General features: G+C 42.2%; 2 protein-coding genes across 6 annotated transcripts; both read right to left on the reverse strand.

Moving 5' to 3' along the window:
• Positions 1-1,641: 1,641 nt before the first annotated feature.
• On the reverse strand, positions 1,642-10,151 carry LOC131191231 (zinc finger protein 3-like). Of its 5 annotated transcripts, XM_058169147.1 has the most exons (7): positions 9,914-10,151; positions 9,393-9,551; positions 7,791-8,367; positions 7,416-7,533; positions 7,230-7,312; positions 6,455-6,581; positions 1,644-3,917 (listed from the first exon to the last, which is right to left on the reverse strand). In XM_058169147.1, the coding sequence occupies exons 3-7, from the start codon at positions 8,202-8,204 to the stop codon at positions 2,959-2,961; spliced, it is 1,701 nt and encodes a 566-aa protein (XP_058025130.1). In that variant the 5' UTR covers positions 8,205-8,367; positions 9,393-9,551; positions 9,914-10,151; the 3' UTR covers positions 1,644-2,958. The 5 variants fall into 5 exon arrangements, with proteins under 5 accessions (XP_058025133.1, XP_058025132.1, XP_058025130.1 ...); XM_058169149.1 differs by lacking the exon at positions 9,914-10,151 and having other exon boundaries at positions 1,643-3,917; positions 7,416-7,530; positions 9,393-9,656; XM_058169148.1 differs by lacking the exon at positions 9,393-9,551.
• Positions 10,152-11,217: 1,066 nt separating this feature from the next.
• On the reverse strand, positions 11,218-25,252 carry LOC131191229 (zinc finger protein 485-like). Its single transcript, XM_058169143.1, has 7 exons — positions 25,180-25,252; positions 20,792-21,047; positions 20,063-20,640; positions 19,700-19,817; positions 19,492-19,574; positions 18,285-18,411; positions 11,218-16,433 (listed from the first exon to the last, which is right to left on the reverse strand). Exons 3-7 carry the CDS (start codon positions 20,570-20,572, stop codon positions 15,409-15,411), a joined length of 1,863 nt encoding a protein of 620 aa, XP_058025126.1. The 5' UTR covers positions 20,573-20,640; positions 20,792-21,047; positions 25,180-25,252; the 3' UTR covers positions 11,218-15,408.
• Between the last annotated feature and the right edge of the window lie 1,481 nt (positions 25,253-26,733).

The raw sequence follows: 26,733 nt of genomic DNA on the forward strand, positions 1-26,733 counted from the left end.
CATAATGAGAGGCCTTTGACCAAATCTTTTCGATAATTTGCAAGTATGTTGAGCTCCACATCGCAGAGTCAGTTCTCCTCACCTCTGTCTATCTGTCAGGAGAAACTGAAATAGTGTTTCTTAATTTCATATTTTGCAGAAAATCCCCTGCATAACTCATTACATCAAAGCAGGGGTGAAATGCTACCGGTTCGCACCGGTTTGGGTGAATCAGTAGTAATAAAAACCACCAGTTCAGGTAAACTGATAGTAAAAAACTACTACCGGTTCAGGCGAACCGGTAGTTTAAAAAGCTACCAATCTGGGCGAACCAGTAGTTTAAAAAAGCTACCGGTTCATCGGAACCATATTTCTGACGGGTTTTTTTTTTGAGGGGGAATTTATATCCCGCCCTTCTCCGAAGATTCAGGGCGGCTTACACTGTGTTAAACAATAGCCTTCATCCATTTGTATATTATATACAAAGTCAACTTTTATTGCCCCCAACAATCTGGGTCCTCATTTTACCTACCTTATAAAGGATGGAAGGCTGAGTCAACCTTGGGCCTGGTGGGACTTGAACTTGCAGTAATTGCAAGCAGCTGTGTTAATAACAGACAGACTTAGTCTGCTGAGCCACCAGAGGCCCGATCAGCTGTGCTGCACAAGTTATGTTCTAAATTGCATGGCACAGCTGTTCCTCCCCCATCGCTGTTCTACTTACCTTAAGCCTTTTTCTGCATGCACAGTGCATTTGGCATGTAACGTGCATGCACGCGCAGCGTGCGTTTGATGTGCACTCTGCAAGTACGTGGGCAGCGAACTGGTGGCAAACTGCAGAGGATTTTACCACTGCATCACAGGCAAAGATAAGTGGAAAGAATGTGCTTTGGAGCTTTCAAATGGGACAGAGCCACTGATTTTTCAGGGATTTTCCATCTGAGTGGATGCAGCTGTCAGCAAACGTTCAGTTCTTGGGAGGTTAAAAACAGAGTCAAGCAGCTGCTTTAAAAAGGCTGCCTGAGAGCTCATTCTGCCGTCTGTCTTGGTAAGATTGCAGTTCAAGGCAACTTTAAAAGTGATCACGGATGTGCATCATTCAGACTTGCATCATTCCATTAATAAATTAGCCTATCCGGCTATGTTTCCTATCTGGATAACCTTGGAGGACTGACAGAATATTGTTGTCTTTTGTGTAAATGATTTCAAGTTGCCGGGAGATTCCAAAACCCCCATGTAGGCCCCTCCAAACCTAGCCCAATGTTTGAAATTGATAATCATCCCAAAGTTCATTAACTATATAACTAGAAAGAAATTATACCAATTGTATAATTTAATTGAAGGCTACAGGTATATGTTCCAAAAAAATCCATTTTAGCTTTTGTCTGGAACAGGAAAATGAACTCGGCACCTTCGCCGGAGAAGAACTTTGGCATGTGCATTTTTAGGACTTTTCATCATTGTAGCTTCTTTTCAGAGCTCTTCCCCTGAGGCTTCTTCCTGTTAAATAATAGGCTGGACAGATCGCTGAAAGGGCAATTAACGCCCTTTATCTCCACTGATACTCATTTTAGTTCTAACCTTCTACTTAGCAAAAACCACAAGTGAGATTTAAGATGCACGTTGTTCTGGTTTGGACTAGAAAGGCAAACTACATCCACATGGAGGGAAGTATGCAATGGAGTACCCCAAGGCTCTGTTTTAGGCCCAGTACTCTTCAACATCTTCATCAATGACTTGGACGAGGGGATAGATGGGGAACTCATCAAATTTAACAAAATGAAATTCAACAGTGAAAAAAGTAAGGTTCTACATTTAGGCAAAAAATACAAAATGCACAGGTACCGTATATGTGGTACCTTGCTCAATAGTAGTACCTGTGAGAGGGATCTTGGAGTCCTAGTGGACAACCATTTAGATATGAGCCAGCAGTGTGCAGCAGCTGTTAAAAAAGCCAACACAGTTCTGGGCTGCATAAACAGAGAGATAGAATCAAGATCACGTGAAGTGTTAGTGCCACTTTATAATGCCTTGGTAAGGCCACACTTGGAATATTGCATCCAGTTTTGGTCGCCACGATGTAAAAAAGATGTTGAGACTCTAGAAAGAGTGCAGAGAAGAGCAACAAAGATGATTAGGGGACTGGAGGATAAAACATATGAAGAACGGTTGCAGGAACTGGGTATGTCTAGTTTAACAAAAAGAAGGACTAGGGGAGACATGATAGCTGTGTTCCAATATCTCAGGGGCTGCCACAAAGAAGAGGGAGTCGGGCTGTTCACCAAAGCACCTGAGGGTAGAACAAGAAGCAATGGGTGGAAACTGATCAAAGAAAGAAGCAACTTAGAACTAAGGAGAAATTTCCTGACAGTTAGAACAATTAATAAGTGGAACGACTTGCCTTCAGAAGTTGTGAATGCTCCAACACTGGAAATTTTTAAGAAAATGTTGGATAACCATCTGACTGAGATGGTGTAGGGTTTCCTGCCTGGGCAGGGGGTTGGACTAGAAGGCCTCCAAGGTCCCTTCCAACTCTGATGTTATGTTATGTTATGTTATGTTATTTATGCATGCATATCTAAGAAGGTCCAGAATTTATTTTGATTATTACTCAAGTGGTCCTTGTATGAGATTTTAGATAACTACAGGTAATCTTTGACTTACAACAGTTTGTTTAGTGAGTGTTTAAAGCTATACCACCACTGCAAAAAGTGACTTCTGTTTTTCACACTTACAACCGTTACAGCATTCCTGATCTTACTATGTCACCTGATCAAACTTCAGGTGCTTGGCAACTGACTCATATTTATGAGCGTTGCAGTGTCCCTGCGTCATGCGATCAGCTTTTGTGACTTTTTGACAAACAAAGCCAAGGGGGAAGCCAGGTTCCCTTAACAACAACGCTACTAACCTGACAACTGAAGTGATTCACATTTAACAAATATGGCAAGTAAAGTCGTAAAATGGATCAAAATTTACTTAACAACTGTCTTGCTTAGCAACAGAAATTTCAATCGCAGTCATAAACCGAGGATTACCCTTATTGCTATTGAAGGTCTTCCCATACCGCCCCGGCTGATACGGCTTCTCCTGTGCGTGGATCCTTCTGTGGCAAGTAAGAGCGTTACTCCTTGCAAAGCTCTTCCCACACTCCATGCATTCATATGGTTTCTCCCCTGTGTGGATCCTTTTATGGGAAGTGAGATCACAAATCCACCGAAAGCCCTCTCCACATTCCAGACATTGGTACCGCTTCTCTGTTATATGGATCCTCTTGTGGGAATTAAGACTACTGCTAAAACTAAAGCTTCTCCCACACTCCTTGCATTCATATGGTTTCTCCCCTGTGTGGATCCTTTTATGGGAAGTCAGATCACAATTCCACCGAAAGCCCTCTCCACAGTGCACACATTGATAGGGCTTCTCCCCTGTGTGGATCCTCTTGTGGGAGTTCAGGTAACTGCTATGAATAAAGGTCTTTCCACACTCCATGCATTTATATGGTTTCTCCCCTGTGTGGATTCTCTTATGGGAAGTAAGGTTACTGCTGCAACTAAAGCTCTTTCCACACTCCATGCATTTATAAGGTCGTTCTCCTGTGTGATTCCTTTCGTGACTTCTAAGAGAATGATTGTTACAGAGGGTCTTTCCACACTCCTTGCAAGTAAACTGTTTATCCTCTGAATGTGTCTTTTTATGGGAAACGAGATGAGCAGATTTATTAAAGCTCTTTCCACACTCCGAGCATTTGTACGGTTTTTCTCCTGTATTAATGCTTGTATGGTTAGGAAGCCAACTGATCCGAGGAAAGCCTTTGATAATTCCACTTTGTGATTGGCTCGTCTCACCGCTCTGATCCGCAAACTTCTCTTTTCCCTCTTTCGGCTGCATTGCTTGGCCTTCCGCCTTGCAATCCTTATTCTCTTGCCGATTATAGCCTTGAAAAAGAAAACCCAAAACTGTAGCAAAAATAGGGCAATGATGAAAGAACAAACCTTTTCCTCTGAAATTTAGCCAAAGAATCATCAATACATTTTGGCTGCTTGTTGGCAAATATGAATATGCCGAACGAATACTTTACCAAATACCCATTTCTAAGTGGGCTCCTAAGAATCCTGATTTATCAGGATCGGATGACATCACAATAAACCGAAGACAAATTCCTGATCTAATCTTTGAGCACCACTGTGTGTGTCAACCTGTTGATGACCTATCAGTAGGACAATTCCATGGTCCCAAAGTTTTGGACACTATATCATGCTGAGCAGCAACATACCCACCGCCTCCCCAACTTCAGTGAAGTCTCACCTTCACTTGTCTGCAGAACAGAAACTTTGAAAGTTTTGAAAGCCAATACGCTTCCTGGAAGGCAATAGCTTCCCACCCTCAACCTGGAATGATAACCAAACACCAGAGTGGATAAAAATCGATGATTTTTTTTAATTTAAAAAAAATCAGATTTTTTTTATTTTTATCAAATTTATTTTAATAAAATGCTTTTGAATAAAAATCTATCTAACGATAGTTTTCTAATTAAGATACACTAATAATTTAGTTTATTCAGCATGAAATGGAGCTTAGTTACGTAGCATGAGGCTGTATATTCTGCAATATTGGGACCGTCAGTGAGTCAACAGCAGGTCAGAGGAAGAGCTGCTGAGGGACAAAGATGACAGTTGTTCTTTAAAAATTATGATTTAAATTGAGTTGATTTAAATCAAGCCTTTTTACTAGTGATTTAAATCAGGGGTGAAATGCTCCCAGTTCGGACCGGCTCACGCAATCCGGTAGCGATGGCGGCTGCTGGTTCGGAGGACCGGTAGCAAAAATCCCTGCCCCCCCCCCCACCTCTGCTGAGCTGCACCATCAGCAGAGGTTTTTTGGTTTTTTTTACTTTTAAAAGCTGGTTTTTCTTCATGCCTTTAAAAGTAAAAAAAAAGCCTTTGAGGATCCCGCCCCTCAGCTGAGATCGGCAGAGCCTTTAAACTTAAAAATATATATATTAAAATCTCCTCTGGCAATCTCACCTGAGTTCCTCATCAGCAGAACCTTACTTGTACTCTTACTTGTAGAAAACATGTTTTCTACAAGTAAGAGTAGAGATTCTAAGGCACTTACCTGATTACTGATGAACGCATGGCCACAGCCCGAAAGCAGTTTCAGTTTCAACCCAGACAGAATCAATTGCTTAGCTAATCTATTTCCTCAGTGATCAACTAATGCTGGCTGGCTTTGCTGGCTGAGGACCTCTGAGATTTGAAGTCCACAATAAAATAAAATAATAAAATAAAATATTTGTGCAGCTTTCTGAGATTTGGTGTGTTTCTGTAGTGTTTCACTCTAGCTACACAAACACACAAAATCTCAGAAAGCTGTATGTGGCATTTTGTGTGTGTGTGTGTGTGTGTGTGTGTCAGTTGTGTTGTGTGTAAAGTGTGAAAGTTGGTTTTTGAGCTTTTTGTGGCTGTGTGAAGTGTGAAGTGCAGCTGTTTTTACATTGTGTGTGAGTCAGTTGTGTTGTGTTGTGTGTGTGTGTGTAAAGTGTGAAAGTTGTTTTTTGGTACTTCTTATTGTTTTTTATACCTTATTATTTTTATTATTTATTGTTATTGGCCACGCTCACCCAGTAATCTGACCACCAAGCCACGCCCACCAATCAAGCCACACCCACAGAACCGATAGGGAAAATTTTTAGATTTCACCCCTGATTTAAATTGTGATTTTAATCGTGATTTAAATCAAATCCACCCTGCCAAATATGGTACACAAGTAGGCCCATTTCTGAGAAAGAAGCGTTCCTCTCAGGGCACATCTGAGTCTTGGCTATGAATGCTGGTACTTCATCCACCTTCAGATCATGGTTGTGGAGAGTCATATTATTTACCAAGCTGGCATTCAATAACACCAGGCTTCAAATAGCAGCTCAAGCCCAGGGATCAGGCTCAATATTAAGCCCTGGAAGGCAGGGCCTTGCTCAAAGGAGGCCATACCATCCCTACGTACAGCCTCTCCCTCAGATTCCAGCGAATATTTTCTATGGCACGGAAATTAGTATTTTTCATTTTATGAGCAGAAAGCAATTTGAAAGAAAGCCACTTCCTTTATGTAAAAAGGGAACCTGTGCAGTTTTCCAGTTTTTCTTTCAATAAATTTCCTTCTTCTATAGAGAGCCATTTGGTCCAACGGTTAAGGCACTGAGGCTAGAAACTAAGTACCGGTTTTGCCTTAAGCATAAATTCTGGCGGGGTCACTTTTGGCCTATCTCTCTCAGCCCAACCCACGTCACAGGGTTGTTGTTGTTGTTGTAGGAAAAACAGCAGAGGAAAGAGTATTAAGTATGTCTGCTGTCTTTTATTTACAAAAAATAATAAAGGCAGCATAGAAATAAGTGATATTTTTTCAGAAATAATATTTAAGCCTCCCCCCCCCATCCCATGCCTTCTATATGTTTCTAAGCACAGTTATGGGTTCTTACCCAGAGAAGCTAGATTCCTAGAATTCTCCAGCATGACTTCCCCATGGAGTGCTTTTTGGTCAGGATCCAGCTGAGACCATTCCTCCTCAGAGAAATGCACAGCCACTTCCTCCAAAGACACAAAATCCTGAACAAGGAAACAAATTTCCCTATCAACAGATAATCCCAAGAACAATTTGACAGTTTTCTTCCAATAATTTTAAAAAAAGAGACCCAATGAACAAAATGGGCATCTTCTGCAGAATTCTGAATGAGATCTCACAACTTTTGGCTGACAGCACAACCGAAGCACATTGGATCAAGTTGGAAGGACTTGGAATGTCTTTCGGTGAAGCCAATTAAAATAGTTTTCTTGGCCAATTGGCCTTAAAGCTACTACTTATCAATGGCTCCAATTCTTCCTAGAGTGCGCAGAAGGAAAGAAGAGAAAACCCATCTGACATTTTTATCAATGGAGGGAACCAACTCTTCCCCCCAGTCCACACCTCCATGAAGGTGTTGGGGGAGCTAGTAATGGTATGGGAGAATGACCCTGGAGACAGAAAGAGTATCTCCAGCCAAGGTAACATCTGGTCAAGAAAGTCTGAGTCTGAAGTAGGAAAGTGGGGATGAGACAGGTTCTTATCAGAAGGGACAGGTTAAGCTGAGTGTGAATTTTCAATGACCTGATCTAAAATTTGAGTTGTTTAGAAACAGCAATATTATACACTGAACACCAGAAAAAAATGAAACCCATCCAAGATTCATGAACATTTATCAATGTTTCTCCTCCTACCTGAGGCAGAAATTCAAGCACTCTCACAGCTCCACCAGAAAGAGGAGGCGATTCTAAAAAAACCAAGGACAGCTTTCTATTCTCTGTGAGACAGAAAATGGTAGAAGCATGTTTGTTAAAAAGAGAGATTACAATCAAGAGGCCGGATGTCCAAACTCCACATCACATGTAAGGTGCTTCTGTTACCTGGCCTGGTGTCCTGACTTTGATCTTTCTGGAACCTCTCCCTGAACTGCAGCTCTTGAGAGAATTTGGATGAATCTTTCCTTTCCTTGGGATAATCAGATACATCTTCCAAGGACTTCTGGAGATGAAGTGCCAGGAGAAGCAAGGAAAGAGGGAAAGAAATGAATTATCATACTGCATTCTCAATCTAGCAGACCACAATGTCCAATGCTGCAGCTGGAAAGCAAGAACAGAACAACTGCCCCAAATACATCCTCTGGAAAAAGAATGGAACAACTGCCTTTAGGAGGTCATGATTCCATAAAACTCTGCCAGAGAGGAATTGACAAACTCAGAGAGATCCTCTTTAGATGTGCCAGAATTACATTCTCACACCTGCAACTCTTCTTGCATCTTTTCCAACTCCTGGGTCAGCAGGAAGCCTTCGGCCAAGTCCACCGCCTGGGAACTGGTTTCTGCTCCACATTCCCGCACCCATTTCTCCACCGTTGGGGGAAGGACAGCCAGGAACTGCTCCAGGAGCACCAGGTCCAGCATCTCAGCTTTTGTGTGTCTTTCCGGCTGCAGCCACTGACAGCAAAGTCGGTGAAGCTGAGTGCAAACATCTCGGGGACTCCTCCCCTCCTGGAACTGCACTTTTCTGAAGTGACAGGATTTGACCTCTGAACTGTTGGCTTCATTGTTTTGGGTCTTCTGCCCAGGATTTGCCCCATTCTTCCCAAAGCTCCAAGGCTGAGCAGCTGTAGGGTTTTTTCCAACTGCTGCATCTGCTGGGTGTTGTCTTTCCATTTTCTCTCTGGTCTCTAATCCAACTTCAAAATGGACTGATGGATCGCCACAGGACTTTGTATTCAGAAGAAATCTGGACAAAACTTCCAAGGCCTTCAGCTCTATTCCTTCACAAGATAGCTAAGCCTCCATAGGAACCAGGAAAGATTTCCAACTAACAAATCTGAAATGGAAAACATGAGAGGTTCAATAGGGTGAGTAACATAACTACTGAGCATACTCATCATCCTCCAAAAAAAGCCCACCTCAAAATAAGAAATTCGTACGAATGCTCAATGTCTCGGTAGAAGGCAGGAATCTTATTAGTAAGACTGACATCTATGTTTGAAGAAAAATCCAGTGAGCCCTTTTCTATCAGCTACTATCAAGGACTATTACATGAATATGTTAAAATATGTTTTGGATTTCTATTTCCTAATTCTTTATTCACCTAATTTCAACGGCTGCTTATAAATTTAACAACTATCTCAGCACAATCCGAATCAAAATGTCTGAAATCACAACTAAGGCAGCAATTGAGAGGAGCGGCTATCTAAATCAATTTAATAAGGAAATAAAGCTTAGTACATAAAGCTTTAACTAACAGAACCCCATTAACCTCCTGGCCCTAAACCCTGGTGGAACTCCAGAAGCCAGAATTAACAAACCACCATTCAATGAATATAGAACCAATATCCAAGTGGATAAAACCATCTATGATGTTTCGATTCAGGCACACCCTAGAAACAGTTTCCCCACTTTTAGCTTAATCTCGTCTTTTTCAAAATTGTCCACTTGAAAACTTGCGGATTTAAAACTCCAGGAACTTACACCGGCCAAACACTGGCGTAATACAATATACAGAGTGTGAATGATGCACCTCAACCCCAGGCGCATCTCCGTCCCAGTAGTGAAATCCAATTTTTTTTACTACCGGTTCTGTGGGTGTGGCTTGGTAGGCACAGCAGGGGAAGGATACGGCAAAATTTCCATTCCGACCCCACGCTAGGGAAAGGATACTGCAAAATCGCCATTCCCTCCCCACTCTGGGGCCAGCCAGAGGTGGTATTGCCAGTTCTCCAAACTACTGAAAATTTCCACAACCGGTTCTCGAAACTGCTCAAAATTTCTGCTACTGGTTCTCCAGAACCTGTCAGAATCTGCTGGATTTCACCCCTGTTCCGTCCTCTCAACATCTTCCTTCTTTACCTGCCAGCAGAGCCAGCTGGTGACAGCGGGGAAAGACGGGAAAGCAGGAAACCCGAGTTCGAGTCCTTGCACACCTTGCACCCAACTCCTTGCACGCGGAGTTGAAGCTTTGCATGCAAAGCCAGCAGGAGGGGACTCCGACCGCTCACTTCCTCCGGCCTGGAAAGGAGGAGGAGAGGGAAACCCTTTCTGAAAACGGGGCCAAGAAATTTGCAGGAAATCGTCCAGGCGTCAAAGCCTGACTTGAAGCAACAAATCTCCAAAGTCGACCTCTCCCCTCCCCCACCCCCATCCATGCAGAGTTTCTCTCCCGCCCCCAACTAAATGGCTCCCCCATTTCTAGCGATCCTGAGTGTTTTTTTTTTCCCCTCCAGGGGTCACAATTTTTGCATTCTACCCTATTTGGTCCGTGCATGCCCAGGGGCGGCAGGGGAACATGGGATCCCGGACTTCCCTTTCTCTCCCCCCCACCCCGAACACTATTAAGCTGAAATCCTCCGCCGCGAGATAAAAAGTCCCACCAAAGCTCACTGAACCCCCCCGAGTCACGAGTGGATCGCCATCCTCTAAAATCTTCCTTTACAGGCTCCGGGGGAAGAAAAGAAAAAAAGCTCCGCCTAAGGCTCGCAGCGATGTGGGGCGAGGGGAGAGCAGAATCGGAAACTACAGGAAAGGCTGACGCTCTTCCAGCCTTTTTTTGGGGGGAAAAAAAAGAGGAAAAAAAAAGCCTAGGGCAGCACGCGTATCTCTCGAGCTAGAGAGCTAGGCGCATGCTCAGTTCCCTCCTGAAGCGGGATGCGTGTGAGGGGGGGGCGAGTGGAGGCTGTTCGGTTTTTCCAACAGCTACGGACAGAGGCCCCCTGCTGGATTCTGCGCGCAACGCCAGAGTTTTTCCTCACGGGGAGAAGTGGTCATGTTCGGTTTTTCCAACAGCTACGGACAGAGCCCCCTGCTGGATTCTGCGCGCAACGCCAGAGTTTTTCCTCACGGGGAGAAGTGGTCATGTTCGGTTTTTCCAACAGCTACGGACAGAGCCCCCTGCTGGATTCTGCGCGCAACGCCAGAGTTTTTCCTCACGGGGAGAAGTGGTCATGTTCGGTTTTTCCAACAGCTACGGACAGAGCCCCCTGCTGGATTCTGCGCGCAACGCCAGAGTTTTTCCTCAGGGGGAGAAGTGGTCATGTTCGGTTTTTCCAACAGCTACGGACAGAGCCCCCTGCTGGATTCTGCGCGCAACGGCAGAGATTTTCCTCACGGGGAGAAGTGGTCATGTTCCCTGTGGGCCTGGGGATGATGGGCCTGGGAGTCGAAAACGAGCCCCCCCCCCCCAAATATCCTGTCAGAAACGGCAGGCCTGTCAAAAGGCAAGAACCCAGGAGGAGCCTCTCTATGAAACCCAGCTTTTGTCTTTGTGACTGATGGCAAAGTCGGACCTGAAGTGAGGGGAGGATTTGGAGGGGGGGGGGTTGGCTGGGAAAGGACAGATTAGGAAAATTAAAAGATTTATATTGATTGTTCAAGTTTTACAGCTGCCCTTCTCAAATTCATGCCTCCGGGTAGCTAAGGAGGGTTGGAAGCACTAAGAGGCAGCCTGTAATAAGGAGAACAATCCTGGGTGAAAGATCCTGATGAAAAAGAGGCATCGAAATAAAACAAGTCCCAAAACGGAGAAAAAGCTGAAACTCATGGAGATTTTAAATTTTTTTACCTCAAAACAAGGCGCTATGATGGAGAATGGGAGAACGCGTCTCATCTGTGACTGGAGAACAAGTGCCATTACAAAACGAAGAAGAGAAGGAATGATAACTTTTATTGTCACTTTGAATGTACACTAATCAGCATACATTAACGTGAAATTTCACTGCATACAGCTGTCAAAGGGTCACCACCTCCAATATACGTTACATAAACATGTCAAAACAAACAAATAAATACAAAATTATGCATATACCCTCATATATGACTCAGAGAAACAACTCAAGTCTGGTTTGGATGTATATGGCGAGAAAAAATGAATCTTGCAAGTTTACCAGACGGATGGCATAGGGAACAAAGCTGTTACAGAATCTGGTAGTCCTGTTAGAAATACTTTGAAACCTCCTCCTAGAGGGGAGCAATGGAAACAGACTGTGGAGTGGGTGTGCGGGGTCTCTAACAATGCTTTGAGCTCTAAGCACATAGCGCTTAGAAGCAGTATCCTGAATGACAGGAAGCAAGCTTCCTATAATCTTCTCGGCTGTCCTTACCACTCTCCCTATGGATTTTCTATCTGAGACATTGCTGCCACCAAACCAAACAATGCTACAGTTTGTTAAAACAGAAAGGGAGACAAATACTAAAAGTAAATACCAAACTCAAGTACCATAAGGCAAAAAAAGTTAATTTCTCTCTCTTACCAAAAGCACTGCTCTTTTTAGCCTTTTTTTTATTAACCTATCAAGGCTCCTTCTAATTACCATCTCATTTTGTTTTCTCTAATGAAAAAAATTGACAAAATTGATGATAATGGCCACAGAACAAAAATTGGTGCCCTTTCTACAGTCTCAACCAGAACCAACAATGGGCAGTATTTGTATAAATAGCTTCAAACCACCATGAACCATTGGGTGCCAGAAGTCAGGAGTTCAAAAGTATCACAGGTTTATTTTATGTTACCTACACACAAGAATCTGAACTAATGGTCAATGCGAATTGGTGCCAGATAAGAGTCAACACACTTCAAGGGGGGCTGGACAAGGAAAAGAAAATAAACTCCTCAAATTTGCAGATGAGAGTTTGCAGTTGTTGAGCCAGATACCAAACCTGTGCGTTTGGCTTTTCTTCCTAAGTGTAAAACCTTACTTTTCTCACCACTGAATTGCATTTTACTGAACTGAGACCAGTGTTCAAGTCTGTCAAGATCCGTTTGGATCGTGAGCCTAATCATAAGAACACAAAATGTCAATAAAATTTTAAACCAGCCATTTGTCTCCTCTTGATGAGATTATCAAAGTTCCTCTAATGCAGGGGTGTCAAACTTCTGTTGTCACGGCGGTGTCACGTGACGTATTGGGACTTTTTCTCCCTTCACTAAACCGGGAGTGGGCGTCATCTCCTTTTTATGACCCCATAATCCCTTGTGGGGTGTTGTCTGGGTAACTGAATGGAGCAGAGTGTTTACTGGCTGGATGCCCTTCCTATCACCAATGCGGAATATTTTTCAGCAGATAAATTCTCATTTTGCCCAGAGAGAAATATCTGCCTCTACCTAGGATCGAACTCACAGCCTCCTGATTGTGAGGCGGGAGCTCCACATCTAGGCCGCCATACCACTCGACTATGTCACTGTCCATGATGTGTTTAAAACAGAGATCAAGGCAGTGAGCTATACAGGTAATCCTTGGTTAAGGAAAGGATTTCCACCACTAAGTGATACAGTCGTAAAGCGTGACATCACAAAAGCCAAATCCTGTATTGGAAAGGTGCCAGCGCTTTATCTGCTGCCCATGAATAAACAAGAACAACAACAGAGGAAATCCTAGAGAGGCTTTGAAGACGGACCAAGGTTTGTAAAAGCCTGGTTGTATACTACTACTAGTATATTAGCAAGTTAATATACTTACAGAAGAAATAGTATAGCATAGATTGTAATAGTATATACCACAGGTCAGTGGTGAAATCCTCCGTGGATTGCCACCAATTTGCTGTCCGCGCCAAACGCACACTGCGCAGTGCGCACCAAACACACGCTGCACATGGAAAAAGGAGGTTTAAGAAAGTAAGTAGAACAGCGAGGGGAGGAACAGCTGCGCTGCATGATTTAGAATATAATATAAATCGCATGGTACAGCTGATCATTGGAAATAGCATTTTTTTTAACTACCGGTTTGCCCGAACCAGTAGTTTTTATTACTACCGGTTCTCTTGAACCGGTGCAAACCGGTAGCATTTCACCCCGTCACAGATGTCAAATTTGCCACATCACATTGCTGTCACATGACATTTTGTGACTTTTTCCCCATTCGTGGAGCTGGGGTGGGTATGGACTGTGCGTGACGCATCCGACCCGCAGGCTGCCAGTTTGACACCCCTGGTATCATAGTATATTATAGAGAACATTGTATAGATCTACTGGAGTGGTGCAGTGGCCTAGAGGTGGCGCTCTCGCCTCACAATCAGGAGGCTGTGAGTTCAATCCTGGGAAAAGGCAGATATTTCTCTTTCTGGGCACACTGAGACTGTATTTGGCAGCCTGCTGGTCGAATGCGTCACAAAACTCCACATTGGTGACAGGAAGGGCATCTGGCCATTAAAACACTCCATTCAGTTGCCCAGACTCCACTCCGCAAGGGATTATGCAGTCATTAAATGAAGATGATGATTGTATAGATCTACCATGAGACAACAAAAACAGAAATAACTTTTGTATCTTGAATATATTTTTCAAAATAAAATATCTCCTCAATCCTTATCGGGAGACAGAAAAATTAAATTGTTTAGAATCCAGTGCTTTTGATGGATCCCTTGAACTCAAGTCAATCAAATTGGGTATCGTTTAAAAAGAACCTGTAACAAATTGGTGGCAGTGGTGGGAATGGCTCGGACTCCAGGGACTCATCAAGTGCTATGTATGAAAATAAATGCTAACTGCTAAAGGAAGGAATTCGGTGCTCACAAACTGCAAGACTTTGCAAGCAGCAGCCAACACTGGATGGAGAAATCCAGACCTTTCACTGAAACCTTCCTCAGACAAGCAGGGATGGAAAAAGCAGAACAGTCAGAGAAAGGGCTCCGTTCATACCTGGGCCAATTACAGAACAGGAACATTGAGGCAATAGCAAGAGGTATTAGATAAACTCTAATAAAATTATGGTTTTGTTAAACCTAAAAGATAGTTGAAAAATAATGTGAGAATCATGTTTGATATTTTGGAATATTTAAAATAATATAATGAAAAACAAGCAGGAATGATATTTTTAAATGCAGAGAATGCCTTTGACAATTTGAACTGGATGGGCATTGTCCTTTTATGGCTATTTTCATTGTCCTTGTAATGCTCTTTCATATGTATCGTACATGTCACGTAATCCTATTAAATCTGTTTATGACTCATTTAGGTTCTTCTTCAATGCTTGACTAGATAGTCATTTTTCTCTTGATAGTTCGTGGCTTCTGGATAGCTAGAAACAGATTTAAAGGCAAAGATATTTCCACAACACTAGAAACTTGTAATGGTTTGTGGGGATCACCTTGAGGGACAAAAAATAAATGATGCCAAAGGAATTATGGGATAAAAGGTAAAAAAAAAAAGCTTGCAGCTTCATAACAGGCAAAGAGAGAAACTAACTTGATCTATCGGGCTGTAATTTATTATTTAATTAATATGCACCCATCTTGCAGTTCAAGGCAACTTTACGTGTGATTCCAGATGTGTACTTTCAGACTCACACCGTTCTATCAATACATTAGCCTACCCAGCCATGTTTCATATCTGGATTACTTTGGAGGACTGACACAATATTGTCTTTTGGGTACACGATTTCAAATTGCCATGAGATTGCAAAACCCTCATGTAGGGCCCCTCCCAAAATAACCCAATGTTTGAAATTGATAATCAGCCCAGAATTCATTAACTATATAACTAGAAAGAAATCATACCAACTGTACTTAATTAATGATGCTGTTGATGCTACAGGTACATGTACCAAAAAAAATCCATTTTAGCTTTTGTCTGCAACAGGAAAATAAAATTTCACTGGAGAAAAACCTTGGCATGTGCTTTTATAGGACTTTTTCACTTCCTGTAGAGATATGGCTTCTACCATATGTGGATCCTTTTATTCTTCTAATTCTTCTTAAAACCCTTGCCAAATTCCACACCTTGAAATGGCTTCTCTCCTGTATCTGTCCTCTTATGGGAATTAAGATAACTGCTAGGTCTTTCCATACTCTGGGTATTGATATGGTTTCTCTCCTGTATGGATCCTCTTGTGAAAGTAAGATTGCTGCTACAATTAAAGTCTTTATAAGATCCTTTTCATTTGTGATTCCTTTGATGGTTTATAAAGGAGTGATAATAACAGGTCTTTCCACACTCCATGTATTGATATGGCTTCTCTCCTGTGTGAATCCTCTTATGGGAATTGAGACAACCACTTGAAAGAAAAGTCTTTCCACACATCATGCACTGATATGGCTTCTCTCCTGTGTGGATCCTCTTGTGGGCATTCAGATTACTGCTACATCTAAACGTCTTTCCGCACTCCATGCATTGATATGGCTTCTCTCCTGTGTGGATCCTTTTGTGGGAATTCAGATGACTGCTACTAGTAAAGGTCTTTCCACACTCCATGCATTGATATGGTTTCTCTCCTGTGTGAATCCTCTTATGGGAATTGAGACAACCACTCGAAATAAAAGTCTTTCCACACATCATGCACTGATATGGCTTCTCTCCTGTGTGGATCCTCTTGTGGGTATTCAGATTACTGCTACATCTAAACGTCTTTCCGCACTCCATGCATTGATATGGCTTCTCTCCTGTGTGGATCCTTTTGTGGGAATTCAGATGACTGCTATTAGTAAAGGTCTTTCCACACTCCATGCATTGATAGGGCTTCTCCTGTGTGTGGATCCTTCTATGGCAAATAAGAGTATAACTCTTTGCAAAGTTCTTTCCACACACCATGCATTCATATAGTTTCTCCCCTGTGTGGGTTCTTTTATGGAAAGTGAGATCACAATTCCTCCTAAAGCCCTTTCCACATTCCACACATTTATATGGCTTCTCTTTTCTGTGCATCCTCTTGTGGGAATTAAGTTGATTGTTACGAGTAAAGGCCTTTCCACACTCCATGCATTTATATGGTGTTTCTCTCGTATCGATGATTGTTTGGTTATTACGCCAACTGACCTGAGGAAAGCCCAGTATAGTTCCACTTTGGGATTGGCTTGCCTCATCGGTCTTTGGTTGCATTTGATCTGCAAACTTCCCTTTTCCCTCTTTTGGATGGATTGCTTGGCCGCCTTCTTTGTAATTCTTATTGTCTTGACGATTATAGCCTGGAAAAAGAAAAATGAAAACTATAGCAAAAATAGGCTAATGATGAAAGATCAAATCTTTTCTTCTGAAATTTAGCCAAATAATCATCAATATATTTTGGCTGCTTTGTTGGCAGATACAAAGGTGCCAAATGAAGATGTTATCAAATACCCATTTCCAAGTCACTCTCGAACTGGCCTTTTTAGTCACACTAGATGCTTGTTTTAGGATCTCTTTCCAGAGCACGATACCATAGTCTTTTGAGACTGAAGGATGCTAATGCCATTTCTAAGTGGGCTCCTACGAATCCTGATAGATCAGGATTGGATGACATTGCAACAAACCAATAACAAATCCCTGATCTAATCTTTGAGCACCACTGTGTGTGACAACCTGTTGATGCCCCGGGACAATTCTATGGTGCCACAAACTCCCTGTGTGCATCAGATACTGTATAATGCTAGGCAGCAACATACCCACCAGCTCCTCAATCAAAAGTCTCCTCTGAACTTGTCTGCAGACCAGAAACTTTGAAAGCTAAGGCAAATTTTTGGATGACTATAGCTCCCCACCCTTGACTTAGAATGATGCCAAACTTGATATACGATTGGCCACATCTCTGAGAAGGAAGCGCCCCTCTTAGGGCACATCTGGGTATTAGTTATGCATGGCAGTCTCTTAATTCATACACTTTCAGATCATGGCTCAGGGCACTCATAGTATTTTCCCAGCTGGCATTCAATCACATCAGGTCTCGAATAGCAACTCAAGAGAGGCCACAACATCCTTATGGGCAGCCTGTCCTGCAGATTCTTGCTAATTAGTATTAGTATTAGTATAGTATATGTATTAGTATTAGTATTAGTATATGGGCCGCGGTGTGGCTCAGGCTGTAAGAAGCCTGTTATTAAAAACACAGCTGCTTGCAATTATTGCAAGTTCAAGTCCCACCAGGCCCAAGGTTGACTCAGCCTTCCATCCTTTATAAGGTAGGTAAAATGAGGACCCAGATTGTTGGGGGGGCAATAAGTTGACTTTATATATAAAAATACAAATAGAATGAGACTATTGCCTTACACAATATAAGCTGCCCTGAGTCTTCGGAGAAGGGCGGGATATAAATGTAAATTTAAAAAAAAAATTAAATTTCTATACTGCCCTTCTCCCGAAGGACTCAGGGCAGTTTACAGCCTACATAAAAACAATATATATAAACAAAATTTAAAAACAATATAAAAATCTGATTAAATTTGGCTAATACCTATTAAAATTCAAATAACAATGATAAAACCCCACATTAAAACAATAGTATCTTAGGCCAACCCTGCGCGGTGAAATAAAAAAGTCTTGAGCTCGCGTCGGAAGGTCCGGAGGTCGGGGAGTAGTCGTAATCCCAGAGGAAGCTCATTCCAGAGGGTGGGTGCCCCCACAGAGAAGGCTCTATGGCATGGAAATTAGTATTTTGTACTTTCTTAGCAGAAAACATTCTGAAAGAAATCTATTTCCTTTATGTAAAAAGGGAACCTGTGCAGTTTTCCTATTTTTCTTTCAATAAATTTCCTTCTTCCATAATCAGTTTGGTCTAATGGTTAAGGCATCAGCCTAGAAACTCAGTGACTGTGACAACTAGTTCTGCCTTAAACGTGAATGCTGACTAGGGGACCTTTGACCTATCTCTTTCAGCCCAACCCATGTCATAGGGTTGTAGCTGTAGGGAAAATAGCAAGAGGAAGGAATATTTGGTATGTCTGCCACCTTGGGTTATTTCCAAAAATTAATAAAGGCAGGTTATAAATAAGCTATACTTTTTATCAGAAATGAAATCTAAATCCCCACCTTCTTAAGTTTCTATCATAGACAGGAGATCTTACCCAGAGAAGCCAGATTCCTGGAATTCTCTAGCATGACTTCTCTGTAGAGCTCTTTTTGGTCAGCATCCAGTTGAGACCACTCCTCCTTGGAGAAATACACGGCCACTTCCTCAAAAGACACAACACCCTAAACAAGGACACAAGTTTCCTTATTAACAGATAACCCCAAGCATAATTTGACAGTTTCCAGCAATTCAAGGAGAGAGATCCAATGAATAAAATGGGCATCTTCTGCAGAATTCGGAATGAGATCTCACAACTTCTGGCTGACAGCACAACTGAATCACATTGGATCAAGTTGGAAGTATTTGGCCTTTCAGTGAAGCCAATAAAATAGTTTTCTTGGTCAATTGGTAATTTGGGTCTTAAAGCCACTACTTATCAATGGCTCAAATTCTTCCTAGGGTGAGGAGAAGGAAATACACAGATAATTCATCTAATATTTTTGCCAGTGGCTTGCTTTATCCACTGAGCAATCAACCCTTTCCCCACTCCATGTTGTGGCCCGCAGACAGCAGAGCTGGCAGCAGAGTTGGACAGTGAGGAGGTTGGGGAGGAATATGGGCCATTCCTGGGGGCTGGAGAAAGCTCGGACGAGGGCTCTGTGTCCGAGGCAGAGAGGGAGCTAGACAGCAGTGAGGCAGAGGAACAGCTGGAGCCTGTTCCCAGTGTGTGCATGCGCAGAGCTGCCAGAAGACAAGAACAACTCAGAAAGCAGGGTTGACTTGGGAGTAAAGCCACACCTTGGAGGTGATTGGCCCCTCCCATAGGAAACAAAAGAGGAGCGAACGGGGAGTGGGCTTTTGCAAGAAACAACTTGTTCGTTCCGTGACTCTGAGAGACTCTGTGCCAAGTTTTGCCTTGTACTCCGTTTGGAAACTAGTTACATGGCAGCATTCCAAGTGAGATAAGGTCTGTGTTGATAAACATTCCTTTGAAAAACTGTTTGGACAGGCCTCGCTGACTGTGAATGAAAGGAATTCAGTCGTGTAAATAAGAGATTTTGCTGGGACCAAGACTCTGCTTCCCGCTTTTTAAGGGAGCCGAGATCAGAACACTCCACACCTTAATGGAAATGTTGAGAGAGCCATCAATAACCCAATCCAAAATTGGTGTTCCTTGGAAACAACACTATTATAGATTGAACTCTGGAATAAAATAAACCCATCCAAGATTCATGGATATTTACCAATGTTTCTCCTCCTACCTGAGACAGAAACTCAGCCACTTTTTCAGTTTTACCATGAACAGGTGGTGACTCTGAAAAAACCAAGGCCAGCTTTTGATTCTCTGTGAAACAGAAAACGGTGGAAGCAAATTGTTAAAAAAGAAACCAGAGAGAGACTCAAGTGAAGATGAGCAAAAGAATCAGCTAGATGCCAAACTTCACATCACACAGAAAGAGCTTCTGTTACCTGGCCTGGTGTCCTGACTTTGATCGTTCTGCAAGCTCTCCCTGAACTGCAATTCTTGAGAGAATTTGGATGAATCTTTCCCTTCCTTGGGATGTTCAGTCACATCTTCCAAGGACTTCTGAAGGTGATGTCCCAGGAGAAGCAAGGGAAGAAGGAAAGAAATGAATTATCATACTGCATTCTCAACCTAGCCAATGGCTGAAGCTGGAAAGTAAGAACAGAATAATTGCCCCAAATACATCCACTGGAAGAAGAATGGAACAACAGCTTTTAGGAGGTCATAATCACAGAAAACTCTGCCAGAGAGGAATTGACAAATTCAGAGAGATCCTTTTTAGAGATGCTATGACTACATTCTCACACCTGTAGCTCTTCTTGCATCTTTTCCGACTCCTGGCCCAGGAGGAAGCCTTCAGCCAGGGCCACTGCCTGGGAACTGGTCTCCGCTCCACACTCCCGCACCCATTTCTCCATCTCTGGGGGAAGGACAGCCAGGAACTGCTCCAGGATCACCAGGTCCAGCATCTCAGCCTTAGTGTGTCTTTCCGGCTGCAGCCACTGACGGCAAAGGTAGTAAAACTGACTGCAAAGATTTTGGGGACTCCTTCCCTCCTGAAACTGCACTTTTCTGAAGTGAAAACATTTGACCTCTGAGTTGTTGGTTTCCTCATCTTGGCTCTTCTGCCCAAGACTTGCCCAATTCTTCCCGAAGCTCCAAGGCTGAGCAGCTGGTGGGCCTTTTCTAATTTCTGCATCTGTTGGGCTTTGTCCCTCCATCCTTTCTCTGGTCTTTAATCTAGCTCCAAAATGCACTGATGGATCGCCACAGGTTTTACTAATCACAAGAGGTTTGGGCAAAACTGCCATGGCCATTCAGTCCTCTTCATTCACAAAATACTTCAACCTCCAGTAGAAAGAGAAAATATTTCCAGCATACAAATCTGAAATAGAAAACACAGGATGTTCAAAAGGATGAGTAACTTAGCTACTGAGCAGCCACCTCCTCCAAAAAACCTCCTCAAAATAAGAAATTCTTATGAACCCTCAATGTCTGGGAAGAAAGCAGGAATCTTATTAGGAAGACTGAGTTACCCATGTTTGAAGAAAATTCTGGTAAGTCCTTCTGTATCAGCTTCTATCAAGGACTTAAAATATTGCACTGTTGCGTCGTTGTCGTCTAGGGTGGGTCTTCTTCACCGACTCGTAGGGTCCCCGCAGGGATGCTGTTTGCAGATGGATCAGGCCCTCGCAAGGGTGCGTGTTAGAAACACGGGCTACCTTCCCAATAAGAACTCAGACACCATTGCTCTCTCGGGATGGGTGGGCGCAGATTGCTCTGAGCGCACGCCTTTTATTGGGGAAGCAAATAGGGGGCAAAGTATGATTACACAACTGCCACGTAGCAGGAACTATTATCTTAAGTTTCGTTTCTTACAACAGTATCTGTTTTCCCAAACTGCCAAGTTAGGTTATGTTTTCCTCTTACTGTGTACGTGTACTGAAAACTGCTGACAGTTGACTCAGTTGTTTGACCAAGGATTTACAGGGCCGAATTACAGCTCAGACCTTGTACCTCGCAATATGCACTGACTCCACATTGCACAAATACATTAAAATATGTTTTGGATTTGAATAATTAGTTATTCACGTAATTTCTATGTCTGCTTATAATTTTAACAATTATCTCAGCGAAATCCAAATCAAAGCGTCTGCAATTACAAGCAGCAATCAAGATGAGTGGCTATCTAAATCGATTTAATAAGAAAATCAATGAACATCTGAACTTCTACCGGTAATACATAAAGCTTTAACTAGCAGAACCCCACCAACCTGGGTGAACTCCAGAAGCCAGCATTAACAAACCACCATCCAGCACATATAGAACTATTATCCAAATGAATAACCATCTATGCTTTAACACAGGGGTGTCAAACTCAAGGAGTGCTTAAATCTGGCCCACGGGGCCAGCCTGGAAATAACAAAGGACCGGCTCTGCTGGCCAAAAATGGGCCACCCACCCCCCAAATGGCCCTTTTTTGGCCCCCATGGCCTTCTACAGCAGTCTGGTAGCCGAAAACGGGCCGCGGGGGGGGGACCTTTTATATGTTCCTTTCTCAGCCCCATGCACTCTATCTTCCTTCCTGTTGGCTGCTTTACAGGATTCCTGGTTTCATCCAGTTTAAAAATATGGAACAAGCCTAATCCAGAGTTTGCTCACTTATCTGTATGATTGTATGACTGTAACTTTGTTGCTTGTATCCTTATGATTTATATTCATATTGCTTCCTCATTGCTTATTTGTACCCTATGACTATCATTAAGTGTCGTACCTTAGAATTGTTGATGAATGTATCTTTTCTTTTATGTACACTGAGAGCATATACACCAAGACAAATTCCTTGTGTGTCCAATCACACTTGGCCAATAAAAAAATCTATTCTATTCTATTCTATCTATGGCTGTAACATAATTTGCTTGGTTTTGACGTACAACTGGATTGTGTTATCTCCCCCATAATTGTTTGTAAACAATATAGTGAGCCTAAAAACTTAAAATTTGGTTTTAAATTGTATGTATATCAACTTTTTATCTTTGGCTGTACACCGCCCTGAGTCCTTCGGGAGAAGGGCGGTATAAAAATTTAATAAATAAATAAAAAAAAATACAGAACATGATCGGATGTAGGCTATGGAAGTATGCACAAGCTATATGATTTTTTTAAAATATAGTATGTCATGTGAAAACATCCAGTGGTTATTTCTAAATTGTGATTTACTGTGTAAAGCACAAACGGTTGAATTTACAGAACACAATAGTGTCAAAATCAAATCATATTATGACCGGGTATTATACAAATCTGACAGATAGAAAACAGCTTTTGTCAGATATGCATAAAACTCAGCGAAGTCGTGAGATTTAATTGTGTATCCAGTTGTAGTCCAAATGGACCTGAAAGTGTTTCCACACAGTATGCATATTTTCTACATCTTTCTAGACATTTAGCAATATATGGTGGTGATTTTGTTGTGTTGTACAGTGTTCCTCTTTACAATGGATACCTGGAATAAAATTTTAATGTTTTCAAAGAACTCTTATTAAAAATGACAAATGGGAAGGTCAGCTAAATGTTTCTACAGAGTTAGTTAATATTTCAAAGGGCAGATTCAACAGGGAAAAGGGAACCCTGAGTTATGGAGATATGCCATAAATAAGGCAGACGGATTAATACATGAAGAAGACAAAAAAGGAGAGATGGATGAATTAAAGAGAAGTGAATTGTTTTGTTTAAAAGTATTTTAAGGTTCTAAATGTTAATTTATCATTCAACCCAGTAAGTATAAATATAATGCCCTGGATGTTGTTTAGGTTGTCTTAACTCACATTAGGTTTTTCAACATCTCTGTTCTGACAATATTATGCACATATTCAGATCTGCCCCTGTACAAAAGCGTCAAGCCCCATAGCACCTGGGGACTCTATGTGTCTTTAATCCCTACATTATGGAATTGAGACCATTTGTGCCAAAGTAGATCTCCCTTTGTCTGGAATAGCCTGTTTTTTCTTTGTTGTTGTTGCTATTGTAATATTTTTTATTGTTTTATATCATACATTTCTTTTATATTTTGAGGAGTATGCTCTCTAGGTGTCCGAGGTTTTAACATACGAACAAATATCATTATCATCGTCATTATGATCATATGTATATAAACAGATATACAGTAACATATAAACAAATATACGAGAACATCTCTCATATAGTAACATATATTATCTTCCACTGTAATATCAATTATCTAACCATCAAGTAAGGAAGAAAAACATTACCCGTCTGTTTTCCTTTCTCTTGTACACCATATTCCACCCAATTTTACAATGACGGTTTATCTCTTTCCGTCTCTTCCCTTCTCCCCTCCACTTCTCCCTCCTTCTCCTTTTCCTTCTCCCCTCCTTCCCTCTCTTCTTCTCCTCTTCCCTCTCTACTTCCCTTCCCTCTCCTCTCTTTTTCTCTCCTCCTCTCCCTTTTCCTCCACTTCCCTCTCCTTCCCTCTCTCCCATTCCTCTCCTCCCATCCACTGGAATAGCCTGTTCTGAATGCAAAGCGGGGAAAAATGCATCTTGAGCTTGTGTCAAACACCCACCATGACCACGTCCACCTCTGGTTGTCAAACACAACTCTGATGTGGCCCTCAATGAATTCGAGTTTGCTTTAACATGATGTTTCGGTTCAGACACATCCTAGAAACAGTGGTGTTTCTACCTTGATGAAGCTATCTTGTCCTTTTATGTGCACTGAGAGCATATGCACCAAGACAAATTCCTTGTGTGTCCAATCACACTTGGCCAATAAAATTCAATTCTATTCTATTCTATTCTACTCTATTCTCTGTTCTGTTCTGTTCTGTTCTGTTCTATTCTATTCTATTCTATTCTACTCTACTCCCTATCCTATCCTACTCCCTATCCTATCCTACTCCCTATTCTATCCTATCCTACTCTACTCCCTATCCTATCCTATCCTATCCTATCCTACTCTACTCCCTATTCTATCCTACTCTACTCCCTATCCTATCTTATCCTACTCCCTATTCTATCCTATCCTACTCTACTCCCTATCCTATCCTATCCTACTCTCTATCCTATCCAACTCTTCTACATGGGCCTCTGGTGGCTCAACAGACTAATGCAGTCTGTTATTAACAGCAGCTGCTTGCAATTACTGCAGATTCAAGTCCCACCAGGCCCAAGGTTGACTCAGCCTTCCATCCTTTATAAGGTAGGTAAAATGAGGACCCAGATTGTTGGGGGCAATAAGTTGACTTTGTATATAATATACAAATGGATGAAGACTATTGCTTGACATAGTGTAAGCCGCCCTGAGTCTTCGGAGAAGGGCGGGATATAAATGCAAATAAAAAAAAAATCCTATCTTACCCTACTTCTCTACATCCCATCCCATCCTATCCTATCCCAGAAACAGTTTCCCCACTTTTAGCCTAATCCCGGCTTTTTCAAAATTCTCCACTTGAAAACTTGGGGACTTGGCAAACACTGGACCCATGGAACACACAGCTGTGAATGATGCACTTCAACCACAAGCGCACCTCCGTCCTCTCAACACCTTCCTTCTTTACCCGGCGGCAGAGCCAGCTGGGGACAGTGGGGAAAAAACCGGGAAAAGCAGGAACCCCGAGTTCGAGTCCTCGCACACCTTGCAGGCAACTCCTTGCACGCGGAATTGAAGCCTTGCGTGCAAAGGCAGCAGGAGGGGCTTAAAAGACCGCTCGCTTCTCTTTCGGCCTAGGAAGTGGGAGGCGAGGGAAATCTCTTCTTGAAAACGGGGCCAATAAATTTGCAGGAAATTGCCGAGGAGCCAAAACTGGCTCGGAAGCACCAATCCTCTGTTTTGCAAACACGACGTCCCCCCACCCGCCGCCCCAATGCGGTGTTTTCCCCCAACGAAACGGAGGGTAAATGCCTACCGCGTTTCCCCTTTTCCCACGACCTTACGAAGTTTTTACACGTATCCATGCAAGCCTCCCGTGCGAAACAAAAGCCCTTCCGCACTGAACCCCGGGCAACGTCTGGATGTCTATCCGCTAAGCAGGGGTGGGAAATTAATTTTTATCAGGGGCCGCATGAGAAGCCTGAATTGTGTCAGAGGGCCACCAACTTTCTTTCATTGTAAAATACTTAAATTAAATATTTTGAATATTTAAATACTTAAAATACTTAAATTACTTAATACTTAAATTAAATACTTAAATTAAATATTTAATTTAATACTTAAATACTTAAATACTTAAATTAGCGACGTAACGCTTTTCAAAATAAAATTTCAAAATAAAAGTTAAAAAAAAAGTTTAATTTATGGTGTTTATGATTGGCCTCACGCGGGCCGGACAGGGACGTACAAAGGGCCGGATGTGGCCCGCGGGCCTTAATTTGCCCAGGTCTGCGCTAAAGGCTCCCTTGCAGCTTCTTGGCTCCTGGAAAGGCTCCGCTTAAGCTCACAACGAGGAGAGCGAGCAAAATCCAACGCCGTAGAAAGGTCGAACTCACCCCCAGACTTTTCCCAAAAAAAGTCCCGCCCGCATCTCTCTTTAAGTTTGGAGGAAAGGGGAAGGCGCATGCTCAGTTCCCACCTGGTGCCGAGGCGGATAAGCGGCTATTCGGCTATTCCAGGGGTCTGCTGGCTGAGGAACTCTGGGAGTTAAAGTCCACAAGTCTTAAAAGAGCCAAGTTTGCAGATCCCTGGGCTATTCCAACGCCTCGGACAGAGCCCCTGGTAGATTCTGCCCTCGATGCCACACTTCTTCTTTTTTTAATATTTTATTATGACACAATATGACAAACACATAACATACAACATATGAATATATCCTCTTTTTAACCAATGTTTCTTAGTGGTCTTCTTTCCGTTTTATACCTTTCCCCCCATATCTCTCTCACTATTTTATTTTCTTCATTGTCCCTTTTTCTTTGGTTACATTGTATTTTCTAACACTAATAGCCTTACTTTTATACATTTCTATATATTTGTTATATACATATTTTATATTTTAGATTCTCCCCTGTATATATTGTTCTTTGTTTCTAGTCTCAGGCCATTCATACCATTTGTTCCAAATTATATAATAATCTGTCTCTTCTTTTTCTTTAATTTCTTTTGTTAATTTGTCCATCTCGGCACATTCTAAAACTTCTTCTATCACTTCTTCATCTGTTGGTGTCCTTTCCTGTTTCCAGTTTTGTGCATAGGTTATTCGTGCAGCTGTTATGTTGTGTAAAATCAGATATTTTATTTCTTTGGTGTATGTTCTCGTGAATATTCCTAATAAAAATGTTGATGGCTTTCTTTCAATTGGTTGATCTATTATTTTTTTCTAGCCATTTCTTTATAGTTGCCCAAAACTTTTTTGCTGCTGGGCACGTCCACCATAGATGGTAATATGTTCCATGAGTTTTCTTAACACTTCCAACACATTGAGGAATTATTTCAGAACATCTTTGCAAATCTTGTCGGTGGAAGATGT

The sequence above is a fragment of the Ahaetulla prasina genome, chromosome 2 (assembly GCF_028640845.1).
Source record: "Ahaetulla prasina isolate Xishuangbanna chromosome 2, ASM2864084v1, whole genome shotgun sequence".
NCBI lineage: Eukaryota > Metazoa > Chordata > Lepidosauria > Squamata > Colubridae > Ahaetulla > Ahaetulla prasina.

What these genes read in the sequence shown, in the direction of transcription:
- LOC131191231 (XM_058169148.1), bottom strand. Translation starts at nt 8,204, where the DNA reads ATGGAAAGACAACACCCAGCAGATGCAGCAGTTGGAAAAAACCCTACA. An exon ending in AAGTCAGGACACCAGGCCAG is followed by an intron (nt 7,313 to 7,415) that starts GTAACAGAAGCA and finishes TCTGTCTCACAG; the next exon opens with AGAATAGAAAGCTGTCCTTG. An exon ending in TAGGAATCTAGCTTCTCTGG is followed by an intron (nt 3,918 to 6,454) that starts GTAAGAACCCAT and finishes TTCTTTTTCAAG; the next exon opens with GCTATAATCGGCAAGAGAAT.
- LOC131191229 (XM_058169143.1), bottom strand. Translation starts at nt 20,572, where the DNA reads ATGGCCATGGCAGTTTTGCCCAAACCTCTTGTGATTAGTAAAACCTGT. An exon ending in AAGTCAGGACACCAGGCCAG is followed by an intron (nt 19,575 to 19,699) that starts GTAACAGAAGCT and finishes TCTGTTTCACAG; the next exon opens with AGAATCAAAAGCTGGCCTTG. An exon ending in CAGGAATCTGGCTTCTCTGG is followed by an intron (nt 16,434 to 18,284) that starts GTAAGATCTCCT and finishes TTCTTTTTCCAG; the next exon opens with GCTATAATCGTCAAGACAAT.